Genomic DNA, 25,878 nt, shown 5'->3' with positions numbered 1-25,878 from the left:
ATGTGGTTTTTTAATGTTGAAAGAAGATTGTAAACATAAGTTGTATAAAGTTAGTTCTTATTATCTTTGTTTTCACTGACAGAAATGAATACATGCAATTGAACTAACTGAAGCTGAAATTATCTTCCAGTTCACTCTTAAACAATTAATATTGCTCCATCATTAAAGAAACATCTGTTTCTCAGGCTTCAAAATGAAGGCCTCAAAAGTACATGATGGAATAGAATTGATTCATGGTCAATCAAAACAGTAAAATATTGTAGAATTATAGTACACATAACTATGGTTTTTATATAGATTTTGTTTCACTTGAAATGGACCTCTGGATTTTCTGGAACAGTATTCATTTTAAGAAAGGTAACATTTCAGGGTATGGGCTCATCAGCTGTTTGTGAACTTGAAATTACAATATCTTCATCCTTGCCCAAATTTTTGTAGAGTTTCAATAAGATTTTGCATTTACAAGAAATCTAGAGATAGGTGCTCGCTATTGTAGATCTGATGCCATTGGTGGCAACTTCAGGAAGAACTGTATCACTGAAACGTCAGCATCTCCTAAAGTCCAGCAGTGCATCATGCACAGTCATCGTCCAGAGAATTTATGTCATCAGCTGTCAGATTTAAAGGCTATAATGCAGTATATATTTTATACATGCTCACTAAAACCACTTACATTATTTAAAAATAATAACTTTTATATGGACTTTTCTTTAGAGTTATGAAGGCTGTTGCTCAATTGTTCCCCCAAACACACCCATCACATACAAATGTACATCTTTTTATACATGCTCAGAACTTTCATCACCTCTGATGCACAATCTGAAAAGAAACCATGCCTTATCAGTGACAGAAAATGCAGGATTAGCTGACTACTGCTGTTATCCGCATATGTGCGTGAATAATGAAATGTGTGCATATTGTACTTGATTTTTTAAGGTATAAGTTATGTGTCACATATTTTATTTTTAAGATAGTAGTTTCTAGGTTCTTTTTTTATGTGTCACATATTTTTAAAAATCTATATTATTTCATTATTATTTGTCCAAACTTAAAAACAGTTAAAAACAAAAGCCTGGTGTAAATTGTTTTCTTTTCTTTTCTATAAAGGACATATATTGAAAGAAACAACTGTCAATTTTCCAGCATCCTTTAAAATTATAGTGTTTTAAGGTGCAAAATAATGCTCTACTATACCCTATAAGATAATTAGGAGTTATTGCTTTTTGTCTAAAGTAAATGTCAACCTCTGTTTAATAAAGTCACATGAACCATATGCTCACTTTCTGAGAGTATTAAGAAGAAAATGATCACTGGGGTGCCATTAGTAGTTTCACTGCTTAAATTCTTATAAAGTAAATTATATAATCAAAGACTGAGTAGCTGTATATGTCAAAGCACAAACCCTGCGAACTGTCCTGTAAAATAGCTGGAGTGATTTGATCCATGCTTAACGATGACTTTGTGAGTGTGGGACTCTACTAAAAGCTCAGGGTGCTGATTTCCACATTCATGCTATGAGCCAAGCAAAACGATTCATTCACTGTTTAAAAATTATAAAATGCAAGAGTAGTACCTTTGAGCTGTATCTGTTGCATTTCTACTCAAGTTTCTAGGAAAAGTAAAAATGGTAAATACTATAATGAGAACAAGGAGTAAGTACAAATTAATGATTAAGATACTAGAGATAATTGTAGATTTCTTTTAGAAAAACATTGTAGGATATGATAACATTTTACTTCAGTCATAACTTGTTTATAAAGATTAATATTTATTTATATTTTAAAGGAGATGAGAGTCCGATTTTCCTAGACCTTTAATAAATCTTGAGTGCTCGTTTTATTCATATCTTTATCTGTTATCACCCCAAATCAATTAAAAACTCAGTCTGGTTCTAAAAGTTTCCAAAAGAGACTGCATCCCACATCTTAGTGACCAATTTCTTTGGGGAAAGGCCCTCAGTGTTGGGAAGTTCTCCCGGTGCCTCACTCTGTTTTTATTGGTTGCCCAGCTATTCATAATTCAGCTTTCAAAAGGCAGCCTCCCTAGGCACCATTCTTCTCCCTCAAAATGGTCACAAGTAATCTTAGCTCAACACAGTTATTCAAAGCCTGTGGCCTCCTTTCTGAGTTAGTCAGATCATCCAGGTCAGATTGTACTGTTCAGATTTCCTCCCCTTCTCCCTGTCCAAGGCAGAAGGTCTCCACGGATTCTGATCAGAATAGTTTTGAGACAACTCATAGGGCAGCCTTCTCCTCGGAGTGGCATTCAAGGCCCCTTGTTATCCCAAAGCCTTTCTATCCTGGTCCAAAGGACTCTGCTCCAGCCTCCTTCCACGCCACCCTTTGCTTCACTCCTGACCACCAGGTGCATTGCTTCAATACTGGTGTTGTAAAAATCTTGAGCAAAATTTAATGAAATGGGATTGGTGATGAGCTGAAAATAGCCAAAACAGCTTGTCCCCTTCTCCTAAAGCTTAATTATTCAAAATGGAAGGGGATCATTGTCACTGCAGAAAAGGCTCGGCTTTTATATGAGAGTGAGCTGCTGAAGAAGCCTACAGAGTATCTTTATTCCAAGCCTTTTAAATGCATTAGACACTCTTCCGTTTGGAGTGATTTAAGTAAACCCATGAGAGAGAAAAAAGCTGAACTTTGAAGCTAAGCTCAGTTATAGGAGCTTGAGGGTGATTAATGACTGTACCTAAATGGGACTGAAGCATCCAGATGGAAACACAGAGAGAAACTGAGTTAGTCTTTTACATGGTTTTATGTATAATCCTAAAGACCTTTATGTTTAACAGTTGAATGTATAGAATTATTTAAGTAAAATCTTATGAATGTTGACATGTTTCTATAGTATAAACATCCTCACAAAACAAATACCTTTTACTTTATCTCCATTTGGCACCAAATAACATACTATCAAATTTTAGTTATTAGAGAAGAGAAAAATGTGAATTAGTTAAAAATGCACTTAAATTGGTTTTGTTTTGTCTGAGCATAAAATAATAATGAAAAAAAGAATGAATAATAACAATGTAAAATACATTTTCTCTACGTATTTTTTTATTTCTTCCTTTTCATAAAATTAAGAAATTAAGACTTGTTTACCAAATCCACACTTATATAGCTCTGTGTTTTAAATTTAGGTATGTGTCTTGTGCCCTGGGCTGTCCATATGAGGGAAGCATTATGCCGCAAAAAGTGACTAAAGTAAGACATGTCTCCAAACTTTTTGGTTAATGGTAAAATAATGCATGTTGTTTTAAAAACTGTTTTTCTTAAGAAAGTATTTATTGACTCTGCAGAGCAAAGACTAAAGAGAGCCATGGAATGGAAAGTACTCCTGAAGATGTGTTTGGTCACTTGACACCGAACTCTTCAATATCCCCTGTGAATTTTCAAAGTGACAGTTGAGTCTTCCTATTTGGGTTCTTAAACTCTGGAGAGAAGAAAGGGCCCTGTTGTACTTATGCAAGGGTATAATACAGTGAGTGGCAGGTCACTCTCCATCAGAGGTCCCCACAGTCTGTGGCACATGCGTAGACTTTCCTTTGGGGGCCTGGGGTGCGGATCTTGTTTTCCCCCTTCACAGTGTGCACTCTGAGCACTCCCAGAGTGCGAAGGAACAGAACAAGAACTGCTACTCAGGCACCCAAGGTGAAGACTAAGTGTGTGCCACAAACTTCCCACACCTCTGGTGGAAGGTGTAAAGGCCACTTGCTGTGTTTAGCACATAAAATGGTTAGTGGTTAGGGGTTAGGGTTAGGGTTGCTGTTAGGGTTAACCCTAAACTTTCAGTTCATGTAAAGCCATTCCTACCTTCACACTCATTTGGGCTTTGGAAACTTACTGCAGACATTTTCCCTGAGAGCTGTATCTTCATCTGTTCTTTAAATAGGACCCTGGTACATGGAGGCAGCTGTGCTATGAAGAATGAAGCTTAGACTAGGTAGAACTTTCCTTGCATAGGACCCATCTAAGGTTCTGTTATTAACTTGAATCCACAAATGATACATTTTTCTCTTAAAGAATATCTATAAAAGGATATAAATTCAGGCCCCACATAACCTGAGTCCACCCCTGCCTAACCCCGAGTTCCTTGCTCTTCCACCTTTAGATCTCTTCCACCTCCTGTCTGGAGGACATACTCCATTTCCAACATGCCAGTTGGACTCATTAGATATTGAGGATCTGCAACCATTTTAAGAGAGGCCTTTGTGCTATTTTAATAGTTTTTGTGGTGCATTCACTCTTTCTCAAATGAATATTTTAATCAATATGTGACTACTGTTTTTAGCTCTCTAGTTTTCTCTTTTATTTTTTCCCCAGTGGTTTTACTTTCACATCACACTGTCTTTTTCATTTGACTTTTTCCCTGCCTGGAATTCTCTTTGCATTTCATATTCTGGCTGACTGAAACCTGATTATCTTTGTATTTGGTTCTTTCTATTTCTTTATCTATTCTTTATGGAATGCTCTTTCAGACCCTCCATTGTCACCCTCATCAAGTTCACTTTAATCTCAAATTGTCACTTAAGCCATTCCTGCTTAATTTCCACTGCTACGTGCTCCTGTTGCTTTGTTTCAGAATTCTTATTTATGCATTTCTCAGTGGGATTGACTAAAACCTGTCCTCATTTGACTCCAATCTGTAACAACATGAAACCTGTCCATATTTGCTTTTCTATTACATCTCAGCAACTAGTACTGTGCCTGGCATAAAAACGGGCCCTGGAGAAGTATGTGTTATATGCATGAATGAATGACTACTATAGGCTAGATTTTGTAAAAAGTGACTTTTATGCATTCTCAATTCAAATACACACCAGAGCATGTCATTAGCATTGTTTTGATTATCATTTTAAATGAAGGAATTAAAGCTTAGAAAACATAGCAAACGAGGATAGTGTGTTGCCTGTATTCTATAGATTATACACTTAAATAGGTTAACCTTCTCCCTAATATCTCCTGACTGGCATAGATGGGAGCCGAATCTAGGCCTCTCTGATCTTCCATCTTTGACAAAATCTCACTCAGCCTGCATGCACATTCGTCATCAGACTTAAAGAGAACTTGCAATTGACCTTGCACAAGTGCATTCATTAATGAGCTAGGAAAACTGGGCCAGGAATATTGATGGACTCTACCAATTACAAAAGTATTTAATGGTAGAGCTGAAACCATGACTGGTATTGCTCAACCTCTAATCCAACACCTACAGATGTAACACTTCTGAAGTAAGTCTATAATGCTGCTGTTTGATTAGTGTTGAGAAATGCAAGCCACCAGTATCTGAAATGAAAGCTTATAATATCGCAAGCAAACAGACAGATATTAAATAGATAAGACTCTGAGGTAAAATTGAATCTTTAGAGTGAGTGATTTCATTCTACATTTTATACAAGCTTAGGATTTAATGAACAAGGGAAAGGACTAGAAAATGAAAGTCTCTTCCATTGATAATTTAGGTATGATTATTACCTCTGGGTGACTCTTGTTGAGGAACAGGAGAATTGGAGTCTGTTCATGCCACTGTTTTATTAGCAGCTCAACCCTCTCAGCAGGTATCTAAGAGACTGTATGGCATGGGCCGCTATGAGATCTCTCTGGGAGACACAATTGGAGTGGGAACTCCAGGAAGCATGAAGAGAATGCTGGAGAGGGTCATGAAAGAAATCCCGCCAGCTGCACTTGCTGTTCACTGTCACGAAACATACGGACAAGCCCTGGCCAATATCCTTACTGCCCTGCAGGTATTTCATGTTGTTTATGTGGGACATGTTAGGGTGTGTATCCTTATTTAGCATATAAACATGTTGAGAACTTCAGTGGGACAATACTGATGAAATGTTATGAATATACTATTTAAGCATTATGTATTATATGATATATATTAAAATATCAACATGATATTAAATATTTTAGGCATTCAGGAAGTTTATTTCAAATTTTTTATGTTCTTAGGGTAACAGAAGTCTTTTACTAGTATTAATTTAATAAAAACTGTAATTCTCTTAATTTTAAAGTATTAATCCTAGTAGAGCTATGTCCACTTGGTTCAACCCACCGTGGTCTCAAACCTAAGTTGTTGGTTTTTAAAAATTCATTTATTGGTACATTTTAGGTATAAAATACGTTTCCATTTATCATTGGGTGCTTGTACTTGTACATAATGAATCTTAGTTCTTATTTTTTTCCTCATTACTTGTGTGTCCTTCACCCCGTCCACCCTTCCCTATTTACATGGACTTCATTTCCATTGTTTTTCCTTTCTCATACTTTTTCCTTTCCCTTCTTCCCTTTCCCCTTTACTTCTCACCAACCCTACACATTTGGACCTTTTCCTATTTCAAATTATGAATTAATCATTTTAATCATTTTAATCCTTTTTTAAAATTTTATTTTTATTTTTTATTTTTTAAATTCTTTTATTGGTACATTTTAGGTATACAATACATTTACATCTATCATTGGGTGCTTGTACCTGTACATGGTGTATCTTAGTTCCTATTTTTTCCCCATTATCTGTGCACCCTTCACCCCCTCTGCCCTTCCCAATTTACATAAATTTCATTTCCTTATTTTTTCTTTTCTCACAAAATTTCCTTTCCATTCTTCCATTTCCCCATCCCCTCCCACCACCTCTACACCTTTGGACGTTTTCCTATTTCACATTATGAATTATTCATTTTAGTCCTTATTTACACTTTCAGTTTCTCACACTAGAGAAACTATTTGGTATTTACACGTGTGTCCTATTGATTTCACTTAAGAGTATGACTTCAGTATGCTTCCATTTAGCTATAAATGTCTCTAGTTTCTCATTCTTTATGGCTGAGTAGTACTCCATTTTATTTAAAAAATCCACATCTTCTTTATCCAGTTTCCAGTTGATGGGCATTTGGGCTGTTTCCAAGGTTTAGCTGTTACAAACTGTGCAGCTATAAACATGGGTGCACATATATCACTGTGGTATGATTCTTTTAATTCTTTGGGGAAAATACCCAGCAGGGGAATAGCTGGGTCAAATGGGACCTCTAGTCCTAATTCTTTGAGGTATCTCCGTACTGATTTCCACAGTGGTTGCACCAGTCTGCACTCCCACCAGCAATGGAGAAGGATTCCTTTCTTTTCACCCCCCCCCCCCGGCCAGCATTTGTTATTGGTTGATTTCTTGATAGTAGCCATTCTTTCTGGGGTGAGATAGAATCTCAGTGTTGTTTTCATCTGCATCTTTCCAATAACCAGTGATAATGAGCATTTTTTCATTTATTTATTTGCTGCTCTTATTTCTTTGTCTGAGAAATGTCTGTTCATTTCAGATGCCCATTTTTAAATTGGGTCTTTGAATTGGGGGGGTCTGATTTTTTTCAATTCTTTATATATTCTCAATAGTAGACCTTTGTCTGAGGTACAGCTGCTAAAATTTTTTTCCCACATTATAGGTGTCTCTTAGCTCTGTTGGTGGTTTCTTTTGCAGTACTGAAGCTTTTTAATAAGACGAGATCCCAGTTGTTAATTCTTTGTGCTAGCTCCCATGCTACTGAAGTTTTGTTCATAAAGTCTTTTCCTATGCCAATATCTTCAAGAGTTCTACCTAACTTATCTTCCAGCAAGTTTAGTGTTTCTGTCTTAATATTTAGATCTTTAATCCACTTCAATCATAGTTTAGTGCATGGTGCTAGGTATGGGTCTAATTTTAATCTTTGGCAGGTTGAAATCCAGTTTTTCCAACACCATTTATTAAATAGGCTATCTTTCCTCCAATGAGGGTGGTTGGCTCCTTTGTCAAAGATGTGGCTGAGTTTGCCTGGAGTTGTTTCTGCATCTTCTAATCTATTCTGTTGATCCTCAGGTCTGTTTCTTTGCAAGTACCATGCTGTTTTTATCACAGTAGCTTTGTAGTAGAGTTTCAAGTTGGGGATTGTGATATCCCCGCCATGCACCTGTTGCCTAGAATTGCTTTTGCTATTCTAGGTCTCTTCTGATTCCAAAAGAATTTTTGGATTGTTTTCTCTAGTTCTGTGAAGTATATTGTTGAAATTTCAATCAGCATTGTATTAAATCTATATGGTAGTTTTGGAAGTATGGCCATTTTCACTATATTGGTTCTTCCTACCCAGGAACAAGGGATATCTTTCCATTTTCTTATGTCCTCCTTGATCTCCTTTTTCAGACTGCTGCAGTTTTCTGTGTAGAGGTCTTCTGCTTCCTTTTTTAGGTTGATTCCTAGATATTTCATATTTTTGGATGCTATTGTAAAAGGAATTGTTTCCCAAATTTCTCTCTCAATGAGTCTGCTATTTGTGTATAAGAAGGCTATTGTTTTTTGAATGTTGACCTTGTATCCAGCTACTCCACTGAATCTGTCAGTTAGGTCTAGAAGACTTCTGACCAAGTTTTTTGGGTCTCCTATTTAAAGCATAATATTGTCAGCAAGTAATGACAGTTTAACTTCTTCCTTTCCTATCTTTATTCCTTTTATTTCTTTCTCTTTTCTAATTGCTGTGGCTAATGTTTCCAGAACTATATTGAACAGGAGTGGTGATAGTGGACATCCTTGTCTTGTTGTGATTTTGGCATGAAATTTTTCAGTTTTTGACCATTTAATATGATGTTGGCTGTTGGTTTTTCACAGATAGCCTTAATCAGGTTGAGATAAAGACCTTCTATTCCAATTTTCTGTAGGGTTTTTATCATGAATGGATGTTGGATTTTGTCAAATGCCTTTTCTTTATCTATTGAGGTGATCCTATGGTTTTGTCCTTGACTCTGTTAATATAGTGTATTACATTTATTGATTTTCGAATGTTGAACCATCCTTGAATCCCTGGGATAAATCCGACTTGGTCAGGGTGTATGATCTTCTTGATGACCCTCTCTCTGTATTCTGTTTGCCAGTATCTTGTTGAGGATTTTTTTATCTATGTTCTTTAGCAAGATTGGCCTGTAGTTCTCTTTTTGGGTTGGGTCTTTCCCTGGTTTTGGAATCAAAATAACACTTGCTTCCAGGAATGTATTTGGAAGCCTTGCTTCCCTTTCAGTTTCCTTGATGATTTTTAAGAGTAATGGCGATAGTTCTTCTTTAAATGTCTTGTAGAATTCAGCAGTGAAGCCATCAGGACCTGGGCTTTTCTTTGTTGGTAAATTTTTTATTACATTTTCAATTTCACTCATTGTAATTGGGGTATTTAGAATTTCTATATCTTCTTCATTTAACTTTTGCAATTCGTGTGTATCTAGGAATCTGTCCATTTCTTCTGTCTTTTCCATTTTATTAGAGTACAGGTTCTGAAAGTAGCTATTGATAATCTTCTGGATATTTACTGAGTCTGTCATGACTTCACCTTTTTCCTTCTTAGTGGCATGGATACGAGCCTTTTCTTTCCTTTTTTTGATAAGGTTGGCTAAAGGTTTATCAAGTTTCTTTATTCTTTCAAAAAATAAACTCTTTGATTCATTAATTTTTTGTATTGTTCTCTTAGTCTCCATTGCATTGATTTCTGCTCTGATCGTTATAATTTCCTGTCTTGTAAGAGCTTTGGATTTGTTATCCTCTTCTTTTTCTAGGAGCTTGAGGTTCTGCATTAGGTTATTTAACTGTGTTCTCTCTGTTTTCCTAATAGGGGCATTCACTGCTATGAATTTCCCTCCTAGAACTGCTTTCATTGTGTCCCATAGATTCCTGTATGTTGTACTGGCATTATCATTTACTTGTAGGAACTGTCTAATTTCTTCTTTAATTTCCTCTGTCACCCATTGGTTGTTACGGAGGGTGTTATTCAATTTACACGTGTTTGTGGGATTTTCTTATGTGATTGATCTCCAATTTTATTTCACGATGGCCTGATATTATACAGGAGATAACTTCAATTCTTTTACATTTACTTAGATATGTCCTATGAGCTAGCATGTGATCTATTTTGGAGAATGAACCATGTGCAGCTGAAAAGAATGTGTATTCTGATTTTGTGGGGTGAAACTCTGTAAACATCTATTAAGTCCATTTGTTCAAAAGCTTGGTTCAGTTCTAGAATTTCCTTGTTATTTTTTTTTCCTGGATGATGTCTATTTGTGATAGAGTGGTGTTGAGGTCCCCCACTACAATTGTATTAGTGCTTATTTGGTTTTTCATGTCCATTAATACTTGTTTCGTATAGTTGGGGGCATTTGTATTTGGTGCATATGTATTTGGGATTGTCATCTCTTCCTCTTGGATTGTTCCCGCCACAAGGATGTAGTGACCATCTTTGTCTCTCTTAATTAGTTTTAGTTTGAAATCTACTTTGTCTGCAAACAAGATTGCTACTTTTTTTTTTTCCTGCTTTTTTTCTGGGTTCTGGTTAACATGGAGAACTGTTTTCCATCCTTTTACTTTCAGTCTGTGAATTTCCTTTTGAGTTAGGTGTGTTTCTTGTATACAGCATATTGCTGGATTTTGCTTCTTAATCCATTCTATCAGTCTATTTCTTTTGATTGGTGAATTGAGGTCATTAATATTTATAGTTACAATTGCTAAATATTGACTCAACCTTGTCATGATGTTTTACTGTTGTTGGCTCTTTTATTTCTTATTTTCCCCCCTTCCCCTTTAGTGTCTTACCTTGCCTGGTGGCTTCTCTCTGTTGGGCCTCATGGAGTTGTGACCTTCATTGTCTTTTTCCAGGACATTGTTTACAATTGTTTGGAGTGTTGGTTTGGTGTTCATGAAATTTCTCAGGTGTTCTTTGTCGTGAAAGTATCTAATTTCCCCATTGATTTTGAAAGATAATTTTGCAGGATACACCAGTCCAGGTTGGAAATTATTTTCTTTTAGGGATTGAAATACTTCACTCCAGGTTCTCTTTGATTTGAGGGTTTGTGTTGAGAAATCTGCCATGATTCTGATGTGCTCTCCTTTGTAGGTGATTTATTTCTTTTCTCTAATTGCCTGTAAAATTTTGTTCTTCTGTTGGGTTTCTGGGATCTTGACTACTACATGTTGAGGTGTAGATTTTTTTGGTCATGGCTAGTTGGAGTTCTATATTCCTCATTTATATGTATGTCCAATTCTCTACCTCTGTCTGGGAAGTTTTCTACTATTACTTTTGTGAACACTTGTTTTGTGTCAATTGTACTTTCTCCTGTTTTTTCGTGGACTACTATCAGTCTTATGTTATTCTTCTTTGCATAATCTAGCAGCTATTGGATTGATTTCTCATGGTCCCTTACTATCTTTATGAAATCTATGTTTTCATCGTTCTTAACCCCAGTACTGTCTTCTATATCTGATATTCTGTCTCCTGATTCTTAGTCTGCTCTGCATGCTTTCAGTGGAGTTTTTGATCTCCTGAATATCTGTTTGAATCTGTTTCATGGATTCCATTTCTTTCTTATATTGGGTGATCATGGTTTCCATTTCTTTCTTATGCTGGGCATTCATGGCTTCCAGCATGTTTCTGATCTCATCTATTTTCTTATCTGTTTCTGTTCTAGAACCTCTAATCATGTCTTTCACTCTGCTCACCATCTCTGTATTTATCTGGGAGATTATTTGTGCTTTGAATTTTTCTAGAACCTCATGCATCTGTTTTGTTACTTCCTGTGCTCTAAGTTCAGGGTGTCTAGGTGGTTGATTATCAGACTTTTCCACCTCATTTCCCCCAGAATTTGCCTTTTGTGATGTGGAAGCCTGCGTTAGAGTGTCTTCTCATTTTTGTTTTTGGTATTGTCCTTGGTTTAATTCCTGGGTTGATATTTCAAAATTGCTAAATGTAGGTATCTGTTGCTTGTGTTTAAAACCCTTGTGGGATGATTGTTTTTCAGAGGTGTCTTCCAGATATAGCTGGTGTTTAGGTTTTGAGACTCTAATGACTCTGAGGCTATTTCATTTTCATTATACCAGGAAGGAAAACCGATTAGATCAATTACAACATCTTAGCCCAAATGATACAATCAGTGATACCATAGCATCAAGCACAGCTTAGAAAATGACAATTTGTAAAAGTTATTAATCTATCACATTTAACTGTGTGAATTAAATCAAGACCGAGGACCAACCCAACATATGTGTATAGTGAATAAACTCTTCAATATAGCAACTTTACCTTTCAAGATGAGGAGTTAGAAGGAGTTGGGGAGGGAGGGACAGGTAGAAAGATCAGGAAAGATTAGTGGTGAGGCCAGAAGACACAAGAAGATCACACAAACTTTAAGAGATTATTAAAGGGAAGAGGAAAAGGCAGAATGAAAGAACAAAGACATGAACAGAACCACCTAACAGCAATAAGGAGGCTAGATACTGTATTTACTTTTCTTTAAAACTAATGATAATCAAAAGAAGGAAAAATAGAAGAAAAGAAAAATAAAGGAGAAATCTGAATTCAGTCCAGGAAGAAACAAAGAGGGAGATGAAGAGCAATGTGGGACAGTGAGAGAATGAGTGAGAGAAAGAGAGAAAGAAAAGACAAAAGAAAGAAAAGTAAAAATTCAAAGAGTGGAAAAAAGTAAAAATTAAGAATTAAAAATAAGAAACAAAAAATTTTTTTTTCTTTTTTGCAAATAGCAAAAAATAAAAATGATCGGCCTCCTTCAGGGTATGTCTCTGCTGTCACAGTAGGCAACATAGGCAGCCGTGTGCATATACAAGTCAATGAGTCTCAGCAAGCCAGTAGCAGACCTAGGAGATTCAGGCAGATTTCTGGCTGCTAGTCCCAAGTTGAGCTTCCTGTCCTCCTGCAGGGTTGAACTCTAAGAAGTTCTACTGCAGGTTCCAGTTGCCCTTCCACTGAAGATAGTGCCGGGTTTGATGGGAGGTGATGATCCCAGGAGATGATCCCTCCAACTTACCAAGTACGGTAGTCTGGTGTGCCTTTATTGTAGAGATTCTCTTTATTTTTCTGCTAAGCTTCAGTTTTCATCAAGGAGCCTGAGAGGTCCTCTTTCTGTTACTAACTTCTGCTCTATCTTTTGGCACTCAGGACAAGGGCCTTTGTAATCCTCTGTGCCTCTATAGTGTGCGACCAGGTAGCAGAAGAGCCAGGAGGCCAGAGCCGGGGCTGGGGGGTGCAGCTGGCACTGTTGTTGTAGGCACCCGCGTGGCTCCACAGGCGGCTGGACTCAAACCTAAGTTTTAATAGCATGAAAAATGATGGTATTTTGAGGAGTGAGAACGCAAAAACAGTAGAGCACATTGTTATAATTATAGGAGGAATGTTAAGCTCATGTTCTGTGATAGTTATATATGGAGACAGAATATAGGATATTTTGCTTAATATGTTTTCCTGATGTTGGCAGCTTCTATTCCATTTTTGGCAAAGAGTTTTTTGTTTTGATGTCACAATTCCTACTTTTATAATCAATATATTCCATTTTAAGTTAAATCAGATTTAGACCACTAGAGAGTGAAGAACTAAAAAACTGTGTGATATTTTAAATGCATTTACTTAAATGAATAGTTATAAGTAGTATTTTATGTGGTTTTTAAACATTATTATTGTATTTTTAAACTCAGCTAAAAATAGACTCTTTTAATATTCTTTGGGCCCGAGGTTTTGACAACTAAAGGTGAAGCTGTGTGAACGCCCTTGGGTGAGGCTCTACATCAGTGTGAGGGCCTTGCAGTGCAGAGCTTCTTGGCAGATGCCAGCAAACAAGAAGATGGAGCTCCACAGAGCTTATTTTGACTTTGTAACACATGTGCACAAATCCTTAGCCTCTGAAAGCAAGCGAGGGACATTCTGGTGAATGCAAGAGAAGAGAAGATGTTACTGCATGGTCTTTTGAGCCTGAGAAGTTTTGCAACCTTCCTTCCCTAGCTATTCTAGTTTCTAAAACAATAGAAAACAAGTTTCACTTCAGGAATCTGAAGTGCAATTGTAAATATGAAGTATTCCTAAGCAAGTTCCTGAAGTAGTCTTGGGCTCTCCCCTCAAACTCCCTCATTTCTTTGTATGGATATAGCTCATGTAGTTTAAAGTCTGAGTGATATTTTAGTTTTGTAGTATACTTGTTACTTTTTGTTTTTCTGGTACCAGGGATAGAACACAGGGCCTTGCTCTTGTGAGCCAGGCGCAGTGCCACTGAGATAGATCCCTGGCCCTGTATCATACTTGTTATTTAATGAATGTAGTTAAATTCTTGGGGATAAAGGGCAAATGTGCAAAATCTGGAGACCGACATTTCTTCTTCTGGGCTCTATGAGCCTTTTAAGAATGGCCTGGTATAAAGTAATGCTGAACCCTATGGTGATTTTAATGGGGAGGTCAGGCCCACCCGAGGAAGGGCAGACTTGGGCTCCATCTTGATGTTTCAGTTATTGATGCTGTGCAAGTACAATGGGAGACTCACAAGATTACCATGGAGCTGAAAAATTGCCCTTATCTAGTGCTGTAGGTGCTGTTGCCATGTCCAAGTGCAGGGCATTATCCCTCTGTGTTCCTGTTGGAGACAAACCCATCATATTGCCAGTCACGTGAAAGTAGAGCACATGCAATTGTGTGCAGCACATAATACACGATAATGACAGTGAACAAGTGCTTACTGTATTATGTGTTGATGGTACCATACTTTCACTTGTTTTGTTTGGTGGTGGTGGTGGGGATGGAACCCAGAGCTCTGTGCCCACTAGGTAGGTGCTTTATCATCGCACACTCAGCTCTATTATTATGTTAGACTATCCTCTTTCTGTTTATTTAAAAACAGTGAGCAACGGTGTGCCTTCTTCTGCTGGCAGCACCCTTGTATGTCTCATATTGACTGAGTCCCTTGATTATACGGAGAAGCCTTGTGGAATGACTGACCTTTGCCCTGCAGGGCTGTGCAATTGCACTATACATTGTCCATACAAAGACAGGATCCCGCAACAATCATTTCTCAAAACGTATGTCCAGCGTTAAACAATGCTTGAACATAATGAAAGTCAGATCTAAGAACGAGAAAGGAGTGTGGATGTGTGTGTTCCTACAAGCTGATGAAACGTCATTTGGGCAGAAAGCCTTGGGGATGCAAGGATCATGCCGGAGGAACTGACAGAAGACTAATGTGTTCAGAGGAAAACTTGAAACCTCTAAAACTTGCCAGGTGAGGTGAATGGCATTCATTCACTCACAGAGAGACGAGAGCTGCTGCCCTACTTAGGCAGCGTGGAACAGCCACACAGGGGACAGGAAGTGACCTTGGGCCCCAGTAAGATGCAGGAAATCTGCATGAGGCCAGGACTCCCCAGAAGACCACACCCTTAGGATGAACTGGAAGAAGTCCTCACACCACGGGAGAAGGCAAGTGTTTTCATTTCTCATGGCCTTGCCTGTGAGTGGAGAAGAAGCATGTCTTCTTTAATACTTTGTAACCTTTTATAGGCCCTTGTGCTGGTTTAGGGTTCAAACTCACATTGCATTGCAGAATTGTAAAGACCTAAGCAGACAAATTATTTTCCGAGAATGAGGGTCAGTAGCTCCATCAGGTAACAAGAATATGTCTTTCTGAAGGAGTGCATCTTCAATGTGAACCAAACTGTTTGGAGTGTGTGCATGTGTGTGTGTGGTGCATGCGTGTGTGTGTGTGTTGGTTACTAGACAGCATCTATGACTGTGTTTTCTGGGTGACCCCCGTACACACAGGCTCCTTGTATCTACAGCAGCCAGGGGATCTCCTCAGAAACCAAGAATTACTTCCGGCTCGGGTAGCCTTGTCCCAGGGCTTTCTTCCTAGTCACAGGAAGTGGAAAAGCTGTGTAGTTTGTGTCATTGCCATTCACTTTCACATAGTTTGATAAGACGCAGACATGCTGGTAAAGAAACATGCATGACTACTTTCTTGAGACTGTCTATAGCTGAGAGGAATGTTAAATGTTTTGGAATTTTATATTCATTAAGGACAGCAGAATGTGGTATTTAATGTCACTGCAAGTGTATGTGCGTGTGTGTTCCCAGCAACCCTGAGTGAGAAGATAGGTACCCCATTTCCTCCCTAATAATAGCAGCAGCAACAGCAAAACAAGCAGTTTTGACTTTAGGGGAGGAGAAAAAATGTTTTGGAAAAAAACGCTCTGTGTTTCTGTAAAGGGGAAATCAGAGAAGTCTAGCTTCATTATGAGCAGAGCCAACCTTGGCTTCAGGAAGCAATGGTCATTCTTCATTTTTTAAAATGGAATCTTTGAAGTGGCTTCTAGTAAAATTGGTGTAGATGTGGAGTGGATATCATTTGCTTTAATTTAGGGGTGGAGAAAGAGTTTGCAGTGCTCCACACTGGAAGTTAATATTAAAGCTAGGAGACATGTAATAAGTGGAAACTTGGCCTCAGTACTAGGAAACAAATGAGTGTTATAAATGGAACATCCACGTTGGAAAGCACACACTAATCCTGCAGTAGAAGATCATTCTTGGGTTCCTAGGTTTTATTGTATTTTTTATTACTTAAACATATGTCTTGCAGGGTTAGAGATGGCTGTATGAAAGTCCAGAATCCATAATTACCAGATATTATTTAATATAGATATATTATTTTGGGGGTATAGATTTAAATGTAGGATATTTATAACCACACAGAAGCAAAAGAGCAAGAAAATGAGGTGACAAAATGTACAACATTTTGGTAACGGAAGAAACTCATGTGGCCCAATATACTTGTCTCGATTTTTTTATGCAAAAATTGGGTTTCACCCTCCTACATATTCCCCAAGCACCTAAGGAAAACATCAGCTAACAAATTATTTAATCTACTTAATACCAGATAATTACTCATTTTCCTCCACTGAAATGATTTGAGTCTTCATAATTTGGTAAAAGCAGAATAAAGCAAATGAGATCCAATACTTTAAATAACAGCCACACATTAATGGGTAGCAGAGAGACAAAACAGAACAGGCAATATTTAGATTTCTCATGAAGAAATACTATGTGCCTTTTTTCCCTTCAACTTAACAGACTTTTAACTAATATGCCTTTCCTCATAATGTTTTCCATATGTTTATTTTTCTCTTTTGGAAAGACCAAATTATTAAACTAATTTTTACATCAAAAGCATTCATTTTTTAAATAGACCCTTACTAAACCACATTAAAAATGCCACCAAACAGCAAATCTTTCTTCATCCTGTTTGTTTATGTGGTTCTTAAGTAGAATTAAAAAAAATTCCATTTCTGGCCAGATCAAACTGTTTCTCAGTTCCACACTTAGTTACAAAAGATCTAATTATTTCTACTTCCCTGAATCTTGCAAAAATGAGATGAAATACAGAATTTCTAGAATGAGTCCTTGGAAAGAGTGCACTTAGGTAATACTACTGCTGTGGTCATTACAGTTGCTATCTCAGATACCTGAAGAATTGCATTACAAATGTGTTTTATAAATACATGTATTTAATAGCATTCATTTATTTAACACCTATTAAATAGCTAAATAGAAAACATGAGGAAAAATGAAAAATCTAAAAACTTTATTCCTACTGAAGTTTTTGTAAATTGCATCATTAATTACTTTAACAGATATTTATTTTATCAGATCCTATTGCAGACATTAGATTATGATTTTAAAAGTTTCACTAAATACTATTGTAAAGAAAACGATTTACTTTAAACTGATTTCTAAAACCTTTCCGATTTTGACATTTTTTTTTTCTAGCTGTAAAATTAACTTTTTCCAGCATAATGTTCTGTTGGGAAGTGATCTTTTCATAGTAAGGTGGAAGGATAAGTAAATTACTGCCAGAAAAGGAGGAGGAAGTTAGGGACAAAGAGAAGGAGAAGGAGGACAGGGATAAGAGGAGAGAGGTAGGTGGAGGAGGAGAACAGTAAGGAGAGAGGGGAGGAGAAAGAGGGGGAGAAGACATAGAGGAAGAAGCAGGGGGAAGGGGAAGGAGGGCAAAGAGGTAGAGGAGAGTGTCCCCTCCTTACCATGCATTAATGATGTCTACTTCCCTGAATTATGCAAAATTGCAAGGTGATGAAAGATATCTACAAGGATGTCTTGTTAATAGTGCACTGGGCTGCATTTGGTTCGACTGCTGAATTTTCAAAAGTGATGAACAAGGTTCCTGGGCTACAGGTGCCTGAGGCAGAATAATTAACAAAATATATTTCTGCACTTTGCTAATTGGCTGGATGGCTTATGTCAATGCTGAAGAAAGGGTGGACATTCAGGTTTTTAAAATTTAGTTTACTTCCAAAATCTTTTTATTTGTACAAGCTTCCCTCTGATTTTGGCAAGTTTCTATCTTCAGAGACAATGTAGGTTCTTTTTTCTTCCTTAAATTCCCTTATTGGTACATTTTAGGTATACAGTACGTTTACATTTATCATTGGGTGCTTGTACCTGTACATGATGTATCTTGGTTCTTATTTTTTCCCCATTCCCTGTGTGCCCTTTACCCCCTCCACCCTTCCCTATTTACACAGACTTCGTTTCCATTTTTTTCTTTTCTCATAATTTTTCCTTTCCCTTCTTTCCTTTCCCCTTCCCCTCCCACCATCCCTACCCCATCACATATGTAAAATGCTACTGTAATGAGCTAAAAATGAATGTAGTTAATGTGTTCATAACAGACCACAAACTTGAAGCTCACCAAGAAAGAAAACATGCTTTGCCAGTCCAGCAGGCTTTTGCCCATGCAGACCAAATATGCAAGCAATACAGAGCCCTGGGCTCATCAGAAGTTTTGTTTTTCTTTTTAAAAATCATTATTTTCTGACCTGTATCAGCCCCTTTGATTTACAATTGATTAGCACTCTGAGTAACAAGGTAGCAAATACCTTGTGATTTCCATTCCCACAAATCATGACTTGTTGGACCAAAGAAAACCTCTTAATACATATCAGATAGAGCATCATGTGTGGGATCTAGAATGTTTTAGTCAGCTTTCCCATTGCTGAGACAAAACACCAGACACCTGTAATTTAGAGGAGGAGACATTTATTTTGGTTCACAGTTTCAGTAGGTTCAGTCCATGATCAGCAGGCTGTAAGGCATTAACAAAATAGTGGAAGGGCCTGGGGCAGGAAGCACAGAGGAAAGGGAAGGGAGGAGCCTGCAGAATAAAAGATCCTTCCAAGTCACACCCCTAAAGATCTGCCCCTTCCAACCTGGCCCCAACTGAGAAAGTGAGAGGGGAAATTTTAGATCTAAACCTTAACACAGAGACTGAGTGGTCAGAGGTAGACCCCTGGACAGCAGATGTGCACACAAAAGTAGAGTGAGGAGGAATAAAACTGAGTGAGAGAATAAACAAGAGGATATTGCTGCTTGGCAATTTTTCACTTGCACAAAGCTAAGTGTTGTGATTTTTCTTCACTTATTGAAATTCCCTGGTTTCCTCCCAAGGGGTATTTCTAATTATTCACTTAACATTTCCAAGTAAAGTTACACTGACTAGGACACTGATTTTTCTATCATCTACAGAATGTGGTGAGCGGAAAGTCTTACATTTTTCTGGCTTTCCATTGTCTCTTATGTAAAAGAGACATTTTTATACTAGAAGATAAATCAAAGTACATGTTTATATGTGTTCCATGAAACTTTATCTATTCAAAGAAGACATGGTTGATCTTATTTGCCCTCCTTGGTAATTTTGATTTGATTAGTGTAATCATATTAATTCACAAATTATACCCATGGATGTCTGTTTCTGCTACTGACTGCACTAAGGTATATAGCAACACCCAGCCTCACCTATTATTGCATTTTCTTTGAGTATAACGCAAGCTTAGAATCAGAAGGACAGATATATCTTGGTTATTTTTATGTTTTCAAAAATTAATTATAAATTTAAAATTAATCTTTGGCACTATTATAACCTTCAGAAGAAACCATCCATACCATCTGCACCATCACTATTCTCAAGCTAACCTGTCTTCTCTTTAGGGTTAAGCTTTGACTTTAACATTATTGGCAGTAATTAGGGCCGCAAAATGATTTGCTTCTTTCCTCATCATGAGAGATGGACATTTCAGAGCTCATTACCTTTTGAGCACCTCTGCTTTCTATTTTCCAAATGTCTCACTTTATTATTTTAATCTTGTTTTCAATATCTTGTTTCCAAAGTGTACTTGTTACATCTCCTTCAACACATGTGGCTTTGATTTGGAAATCTTGTTGTTCTGAGCTGTTGTTTCCATAATATTCATTAAGCTTTTTCATTTTCTAATTTCTTTTCATATTTCTTTTAATATGTTTTCAAAGTTAATTTTACAGGAAATTTTGTTCATGTATACACTTGGCCCTGAATATAATGTGACACAGAACTTCCCATTTAGATTGCTGGTTTGAAATTGGCCATCTTGGTATTGAACATAAACTGTTATCCCCATGATTGCCATTTTAATTTAATGTAATATAACCAGTTAATGATTGTATATCTGGCCCTTACATGCACGCACCACACACACACACACACACACACACACACAGCCACTGGTAACTATGATGACTCCCAACCAAGAATCTTTTAGCTTTATTGTTTAACAGGTTTCTCATATGTTGCCTAAATACCACTAGCTCTAGATTTATCCCAGTGAAAATAATGTAAATTGTTAGATTACAGTGGCTGAATCTTATAAAATTACTTTGTATGGAATATCAAACTTATTTATGAGTGTCAGGAAAGGTCAGATTCAAAACAGAATGTCAGCAGAAGATGAGTTCAATAATTGCAGGTTGAAAACTGGAAATAACAACACCCTTTCCTTTTATTTTTAAATGTCACTTTAATACAGAGTAGAATCTTCAGTAGAAATTATTTCTATTAGTTGTGATCATTTAGAATTTGTTTTAGAACACGCAGTAAAGCAAAAACTATTTATTGACTGTCTTCTACGTGACAGTGTTTCTGCCATTAAGTATTCTGAATAATAAAAAGTAGGGTGAAACAGTGTTTTTTCATTAATGACTTTTCTATCTAGCCAGTAAAATATGGAAATCATGTCAAGCTGCTTAGGTAAGAAGTCAGGTTATATTCACTCAGGTTACAAATTTAACTTATATGGCTTTTAATTTAAAAATTAAGCCTAAAATAGCTATCAGAATCAAGTTATGTTTACATATTTCTACTAAAAATCTTTCAGGCTAAGCAAAATTTTCTAAAAGTTTTTTTTCTTTCTGATGGAACTATTTACAAATTACCCAAGAAAACTTTATCTTAATCTAAAATACTATCTTGTGGGTTTTTTCATCCATAGTATTGAAAAAATTTCTAGTTTATTCTTTACATTTAAAAGCACATAATATGTGTTTGTGTGTGTGTTTCCGTCTAATTCAAACAATGAAGAGGTACAGTACTGAGGATGATACACCCAGATCAAACTCCAGTTTCTGGTAGGACCAGACAGCTTCAGGTAATGTGTCACAGGGACCCAGGGGAAACACTACACCAAATACGCAAAAAGTTGTACTTTGCTTTTATTTTATTTTTTTTCAATTTTATTTTTTAACACTGAAGGCAATGGACAGCCGCCTGTATATTTTGAAGCAGAGCTGACTTGATTAATGCCTTATTTCAGGAAGCTCAGTCTCAAATAGGCGTGGAGATGGACTGAAGCAGTTCTGGTGGAGTGGTGATGAAAAGGAATGGAGCCCAGAGACACGGAGACTAGGAAGAAGACTGGTGCTAACTTGTTGCTGGTGACAAATAATGAGTGGCTCTATGGCCTGAATGTGTGTGTCCACTCCAAATTCATACAATGAGAGCTAATCTCAGATGTGGTAAAACTGAGAAGTGAGACTTTGGAAAGTTATCAGATCAAGAGAGACTTTGGTAGAAATATGACATTAACTACGTTAGGGTGATCAATCCTCTGACTGCCTTGAAAGGGGGATGGTGAGGGCTAAATTAAAAAAGAAAATAGATGGCCGGGGATTTAGCTCAGTGGTTTCGCTGCCTGCTGCGCAAGCTCAAGGGGCTGAGTTCAATCCCTGGTACAAAAAGAAAAGAAAAGAAAATAGAGACTTGTGTAATTTCAAAGTACATGGGGGACCAAGAGGTCGGTGCCTCAGAGTGGGCAAAGACAGACACACTCCAAGTCAGCCACTATTTATTGGGTACACGCAATAATTGGAGGGAGCATCAGGTGATTTAAGGGATGGTGGTGATTCTATATGGATGAAGATCTTAGGCTGATGAGGATTTTATGTAGCTGAGGGTCTTATGTTGATAAAGGCGGTGAGGAGAGCATTCTTACAATCATAGGTGGGATGACTTAAGCTAATAAGGAATTTGTCTCTCCCCAGGTGAAACCTTTCTCTTGCTATTACTACTCAGTTCTCAAAGAACCAGGATGTCTTCAGTTGATGTAATCTTCCCCTGGAGTGTTACAGCATCATGGGACCATTGAGGCCTCAGCTGTGAGGCAAAACGGAGTCATGTTTCTCCATGCCATAGCTGGCTCGTACTATAGTCATACTTTATGAAGTAATTTTCCCCAAAATTATCTAGAATGGCTCCCAACAATTAATGTTCTTGTAAAATAGCCTCAAGGACATTTCTTTGCTTTTCCTCCAAATGAAGACACATTAAGTTGCCAGCCACCATCTAAGAACCGAGAAATAGGCCTTGACTAGACACGGGATCTGTCAGCACCTTCAACCTCCACTTCTCAGCCTCCAGCATTGCTGGAACCAAATCCCTGTTTTTATAAACTACCCACTATATGGTATTTTTCTTTAATACCCTGATCAGACTGAGAGAAAGAGAAAGAAGAGATTCAAGAAACATGCAAAAGAAGTTGACACAGATTCAGCATAACTAACAATTTCCTCTGAACTGTATGGAAGGTGAGGGTGATAAAGAGTAAGGATCAGTGAGCAGAGAGACAACAATGACTCTGAATTTGCAAGTCTAGAAAATTAGGGGGTTCTTGCTGATGAAGGTCATCCACATTTTTATAAGCCATATTCCACGGGGCCACAGTTATCCTGTGGAGTTACCACTCAAAATATCATCAGAGCAGTTTCTGGGGGCCTCCTCAGTCCCTTAGGCAAACAAGCAAGGCTTGTCTGACAAATACAATAATGTGTACAGTCTAAATTCTTATACTTATCACTTCATTGTTGGTTAAAGCAGTTGTTCTAGTGTTTGTTTTTAAATAATTAAAAAGTATATTGGTTTTTAAATATGTGGAAAATATCAAAAATATCCAAAAAGAAATATTGATTATTTATAATCTGAAATTGATTTATAATAATAAAACACTAATTTATAATTTATAAACAAATAATTGTATAAGTTTATAATAAAACACTTAATTTATAATTAGTATAAATTATTAAAATAGATCATTCTCACTCATATATATAAACACACACATATATATATTTATAGATGTATATTCATGAGTATTATGTGAATCATAAAGTGCAAATTTATTTTGGTACATTTTAGTGCAATACAAATGCACCCTTGTTACTTGTGTACTCCAACTTCTGCTTAGCCTGCAGAGCTGCTGGACATTCTTCTATGTGCCAGTTGGGTCACTGCATTTCCTCTGACTTCACGTGACACTATTAAGTCACCCACCACTCTTCTCAAGGTTTCTCTGATACCCTTCTAATGATTTTATCACAGGAGTTCACTGAAATTCCAAGTCTATATGATGTTAACTAGTGCAATGTTCTATTTTGCATCCAGAAAAATTTTAGCTACAGGTGCAAATATTTGCACGTTTTTTTCTCTCTGAGGACAAAACTTTTGTTTAGCCAATGTTCATGTTTTTCTTCCTTGCTATAGATTGTTACTTTTATAGAAGCAAAAAGCTAAAAACTGCATTTCCTCACCCTGTTTAAAGCCAGGAGTGGCCAGGGTAAAATAAGAGAAGCCTTTGAGTTGTGTTTCAAGAGACACAGACTCGGCTGGGAGAGCTACTCTTTTTCTCTTCCTTCTTCTCTCTTTCCTCCTGTCTGGAACTCAGTGGAGATGGCTGGACATCAAGCAGATATCTTGGGCCATAAAGTGACCTTAAAATTGGAAAGACCTGGCTGGGGATATTCAAGGGTTTCAGTTCAATCCCCAGCATTGCAAAAGGAAGATGAGGAAGGAAAAGGAAAGGAAGAAAGAAAAAGAAAGAAAGAAGAAAGAAAGAAAGAAAGAAAGAAAGAAAGAAAGAAAGAAAGAAAGAGAGAGAGAGAAAGTGAGAAAGAAAGAAAGAAAGAAAGAAAGAAAGAAAAAAAAAAAAAAAAAAGAACGAAAGGAAGGAAGGAAGGAAGAAAACAAACCTGTGTCACTAAGGCCCAAGGACACCTACCTTCAAAGTTCATTGTAATCTATGTAAGGTATAATTTCCTTTGATTCTGCGTTACAACTTAACTGATAAGTTTTCAATGACAGAAAGATAGTTAAATCTCCTGCCTGTGTTCTAGTTTATCCCACTGTAATTCTGATTCTATCGATTAGATATTTTCTTGTCTTTCTTTGTAAGTGCCTTCCTCAAATGCCTATACTCAACTGTCTGCCAAGAAAGAAAAAAAGAAATGAAAAGAAGGAAAACAAGAGGAGAAAAAAAAATATTGAATTATTTATTCACTGTAGCTACTACACTCTCTTTCTTGTTTTGTTAGTCACACTTCTCAGAGAAATACTGAATATTTCTTTTCCCTATTCTTTATGATTTCTGCTTGCAGACTGGAATCTGGCTTTGTCTCGTGACACAGTACAGAAGTGGTCCACCTGATGTCAATGCCTAGCCATTTGTGAAATCAAATGACTCCTTTATAACCTCTTTCTATTTGGCTGCTCCTCACCATTTGACAAAGACAGATGTTCTAAGTCTTCCACAAGGTTGTCTCCTTTGTTTTCTCTTTTACCTGATTCTCCTTCTCGGTATCTTGCAGGTTGTCTTTCACCTCCTGGGAATCCTTTCTGGTACTCTTATTTGGGTCTTTCTTATAACACACTACTGAGTGCCCATGCCATTTGTATCGATCACCTTTATTGCTGATAACTCCCAAAACTACATCTCCATCTGAATTGATCTGAGACCTCAACCAATATAGTCATGGCCTACTAAACATAACCTTCCAAAATATACCAAAGGAACCTCAATTTCAAATTCAACAGCTCCAAATAATGTTAACTGTGATTCTCTGAAACCTTTCACTTTTATTAACCTCTGCCTTGGTCAAGTCATTTCAAACTGGAATGTTAGCATTAGGAAGCATCCTAAACCCTTCATTTTCCTCATGCCCCCATTGAAGATCAGTGACTAAATCCAGTGATTTTGGAATGTTGAATATTGTCTGTCTTCACTTGATTCTTTTCCTTCTCACTGATCAAGTCAGGAGATCTTTGGATCTTTCCTCAACAGTTTAACAATCTCTAAATTGGCGATTCTTTCTCTTTAGTCCCATATTTCTCCCTCCAACCTCTCAGTAGGCAGTGATCTTACTAAGGTATACATCTGCTCATATTACACATTTTAAAATGCTTTAATGAAAAGTAGAAAGTAAAAGTAATCAGACTACAGGATATCAAACGTGTTATATAGTTACAGTAATAAAGACTGGTGTTTTCAGAATAGACACATAGAACACTGGAACAGAAGAGAACCCAGAAATAGGCCCACGCAACTGTGCCAAATTGGTTCTCAATGAAGGTGGAAAAGCGATTTGATCAAAGAAAAATAGCCTTTTCAAGACATGATGTTGGAGCAGTTGGACATCCAAACACAAAACAATTAAACTTTATAGACCAAAACAAACAAAACAAACAAACAAAAAAACTTCCTCCAAGTCTCACATCTTACAAAAATTTAAATATAGGAGAAAATATCTAGGATCTACGGTTAGTCAAGGAATTCTTAGACTTGAACAAAAAACAATATCCATTAAAGGATAATTAATAAATTAGACTTTATAAAAATAAAAAATTAGCTTCCAAAGGCCCCTGCTAAGCAGATGAAAAGGCACATCTCCAACAA

The 25,878-nt window shown here is 37.0% G+C and overlaps 1 protein-coding gene across 1 annotated transcript in view; it reads left to right on the top strand.

Moving 5' to 3' along the window:
* The window catches only part of Hmgcll1 (3-hydroxy-3-methylglutaryl-CoA lyase like 1), a 175,457-nt gene that overhangs the window by 80,605 nt on the left and 68,974 nt on the right, over positions 1-25,878 (top strand). The window contains 2 exon segments of the mRNA XM_087196005.1: positions 3,149-3,212; positions 5,567-5,755. Of these exon segments, the coding sequence (XP_087052131.1) occupies positions 3,149-3,212; positions 5,567-5,755 (253 nt within the window).

The sequence above is a fragment of the Heterocephalus glaber genome, unplaced genomic scaffold (assembly GCF_053883595.1).
Source record: "Heterocephalus glaber isolate CG9 unplaced genomic scaffold, H.glaber_assembly_v1.0 deba00001610, whole genome shotgun sequence".
Taxonomy (NCBI): Eukaryota; Metazoa; Chordata; class Mammalia; order Rodentia; family Bathyergidae; genus Heterocephalus; species Heterocephalus glaber.
The sequence above is the reverse complement of the archived record's forward strand: the minus strand, read 5'-3'. Positions and strand labels throughout refer to the sequence as shown.